The 3,267-nt window shown below is 27.0% G+C and overlaps 1 protein-coding gene across 1 annotated transcript; it reads left to right on the forward strand.

Moving 5' to 3' along the window:
- Positions 1 to 2,161: 2,161 nt before the first annotated feature.
- Positions 2,162 to 3,057, forward strand: LOC111879814 (uncharacterized). The gene is made up of 3 exons (XM_023876277.3): positions 2,162 to 2,491; positions 2,572 to 2,646; positions 2,764 to 3,057. Exons 1-3 carry the CDS (start codon positions 2,327 to 2,329, stop codon positions 2,815 to 2,817), a joined length of 294 nt encoding a protein of 97 aa, XP_023732045.1. The 5' UTR covers positions 2,162 to 2,326; the 3' UTR covers positions 2,818 to 3,057.
- The last annotated feature ends 210 nt before the right edge of the window (positions 3,058 to 3,267 follow it).

The following is a 3,267-nucleotide window of genomic DNA, read 5'->3' on the forward strand; positions in this document are numbered from 1 at the left end:
TTTCTTAAACAAAACACCAATAATAATTAATTTACATCAATAGTATAGACATGCAATATAAACATAATGTATAAACATAATTATTTTATTTTAAAGTGATATTTTTTTTTATTACATAGTAACTAATAATAAAATATAATAATTATTTAACCGTAAGAAACTATTCTCCAAAAATGTTATTTGTCGTCGCTGCTTTACGCGAGTACACATCTAATAAATGAAAATCATTTTGTCACATGACTTCTTCTTCTTTATTTTGCCACATATCTTTTTTCTGTTTTTTTTTTCTTTATTTTTTTATTTTCCACTTGTCATTTTTTGGGGTTTCTGATTTTCTTACATTAAATTTCCAGAATTTACTGTTATATTTAATTTTATAATGTTCTTATTATATTCATGTAAAGTTATCGTTATATTAATTTGAAAATAAATTCACATAAATGTTACAAACATATTGATTTCTTTTCTTTTTTCAATTACTTTATAAAATGTTTAATGCTTATATATTGATATTAAATTTTTATTTTTAATAAACCCGTATAATAGTCAAATCTCACACCCTATATATATAACCGTAAATTCTGGGAATTTAATGTAAGAAAATCAGAAACACTAAAAAATGACAAGTGGAAAATAAAAAAAAATAAAAAAATAGAAAAAATATGTGAGAGATTGAAGAAGAAAAAGAAATGTGACAAAATAATTTTCATTTATCAAGTTATATATATATATATATATATATATATATATATATATATATATATATATATATATATATATATATATATATAAGAAAAAGAAATATGGACCAAGGACCTGTTTTACAATTTTTACAAACAAAAGGATGTAACATATCAAATTTTAAATTTAAGGACCAAAAATAAAAATTCGACCAAACCAAAAGGATCATTTCTTTAATTTACTCTATTTTTTTATAAGACTAGGTGTGAGACCCATGTATTACATGAGTTTATTTAAAAAAAAAACTAAATATAAAATTTTAACACTTTGAAAATTTTGAATTTATAAGAAAAATGAGAAAAATTTTGAATTATTAAAATTAATGAGGTTTTAATGTATTGAATACATTACATATATAAACCCTTTATAATAAATATTATATATATATATATAACCTTAAATATTAAATATGGAATTTTAATTTAACAAAATGAAAAATACAATGAAATGACAAGTGAAAAATAGAAAATAAAATTTTTTAGAAAATGACATGTGTCCAAATTAAAGAAAAGAGGAAATGTGGCAAAAAAAACCTTTATTTATTAACGAGGATACGAAATATGAAAAATAAATACAATATCTACAATTACTAACAAGATTCATTCATACTCTTACAACTTTGTAACTATTTTTATGTTTTTCTAACATCATCTTGCTTTATTTTCTTCTTTTTCTATATCAATCTTGTTAGATTCACGCACCACCCAATACCTACGCTATCGATTGTTTCTAGTTGTCCTTGCATATTTTGTAAAAAAAATTAAAAATTAGAAAAAACTAATGTTGTTAATTAGAAAAAAAAATGTTAGTTGCATAAATTGAGAAAGATATGAAACATTATTGCATAAATATGCAATTATTCCATTACTTGTGAGTGGTGTTAGGTGTGTGTGAATCATGTTTTGATTTATTTGAGTTTTAAATTTTAGGTTTTTAAGTTCCTAAATTTATCGTTGCAAATTTTAATCATTAAGAGAAACTTCATCTTCAAATTCTTTAAGTTCTGTCATCTTCTATAACCTCAATCATCTTATCTTCCTCAAAAGTTAAGAGAAACTTCATCTTCAAATTCTTAAAGTTCTATCATCTTCTATAACCTCAATGGTCTTATCTTCCTCAAAAGTTTTAAAAGACAAAAACTCGTGAACATGTAATAATAATATCACTCTAGCATGTGGTTGAATAGTATTCACTTTCACTTTTTTTTGTTGGGGATTTTGCGTATTGGTTTGAGTATTTTTGATCAACATAAAACAAATTTACACAAAAACCGGCAAAAAAAAAAATAAAGATTGTAACAAAAAACTAAAACTACACTTCACTCTTAATAATATATTTTTATTTTGGGCAAACTTAACTAAATAGTAAATACACACCAACCCAACATCAAGGTCCATTTATGCACCAATTCAGAAAACCGGACGATGTCGTTTGGCATAAAACCCAACCAATTTGGGAGGCGGTTGCTTTCATCTCAGTCATTCAGGCTTGAGCCTGAGCATTTATGCGAAATCATCCATTAATGAATTAACTTCAGCACATTCATAAGCTCGCTCAATCACGATTTCAAAAAATTCTTCTTATTATGAGTAGTGGTTGGAGAAAATCATTTGGGAATGTCCGATCGGCTTTCGGAAATGCAATGGGTGGTCTCCGTGGAGGAAGCAACCTAGCATCTTGGGTAGTGGCCGGAACCCTAGCCTATTTTCTATGGGTGAAGCCAGCACAAGAGCTCAAACGAGAGCAAGAAGTAAAATTCCCAACTCTTTCTTCTTTCTCTTTCTAACTGAAATTCATACTAATTCGCAATTGCTGATTGGTTCTGTGTAGGCGAGGGCAGCACTTGCAGCAGCATCAGATCGTTATCGATATGTGGAGAAAGTAAAACCCGTACCCGATCCTCAGGTAGGATTAATTGTTAACCTCAATTCAAGAATTTCTTGTGCCTCGGTTCACCTGTTCAATACCAATTTCTACTTTCTAGCATGCGGCATGAATTTATTGAATTCCTCGATTATGTAGGAAACTGGGCTAATCTATGGTAACAAAAAGAAACCCAAAGATCTTGACAAGTGATTTGTGGAAGAGGGTGTAAGGAAAATTTGACAGAATATACATAAGTTCTTGATGTTGTATATACTTCTCTTCTTTAATGGTATGTCACATTGTGATTGTGTAACTTTTGTTCTTATCTTCAGTGATTACTGAGAAAAAAAGTTCATTGTTGCCATCAACCTTGTAATAATATCCATCTGAACTTCCATAAGGACAAAATATGGTATAATTTTATAATAAATCAATCTTTAATTGCGTGTATACAGTCTTTATCAGTTGTGTGTGGTAACTGATATAGTTTTTGTGTTTTAGATCTTGTTGTTCATAGCTCAATTTAGTTTTTTCATGATATTGTTTTACTATATATATATATATGTACAACCGAAGAGAAATTCAGAAATTGTTTTCTATTGTTTCTTTGTTGAAACTTCTTTTTCTTGTAATTATGCCAAAACATTTTTAATATAAAGT

Source organism: Lactuca sativa, chromosome 9 (genome assembly GCF_002870075.4).
Source record: "Lactuca sativa cultivar Salinas chromosome 9, Lsat_Salinas_v11, whole genome shotgun sequence".
Taxonomy (NCBI): domain Eukaryota; kingdom Viridiplantae; phylum Streptophyta; class Magnoliopsida; order Asterales; family Asteraceae; genus Lactuca; species Lactuca sativa.

What these genes read in the sequence shown, in the direction of transcription:
- LOC111879814 (XM_023876277.3), top strand. Translation starts at nt 2,327, where the DNA reads ATGAGTAGTGGTTGGAGAAAATCATTTGGGAATGTCCGATCGGCTTTC. An exon ending in AGCTCAAACGAGAGCAAGAA is followed by an intron (nt 2,492 to 2,571) that starts GTAAAATTCCCA and finishes GGTTCTGTGTAG; the next exon opens with GCGAGGGCAGCACTTGCAGC. An exon ending in AACCCGTACCCGATCCTCAG is followed by an intron (nt 2,647 to 2,763) that starts GTAGGATTAATT and finishes TCGATTATGTAG; the next exon opens with GAAACTGGGCTAATCTATGG.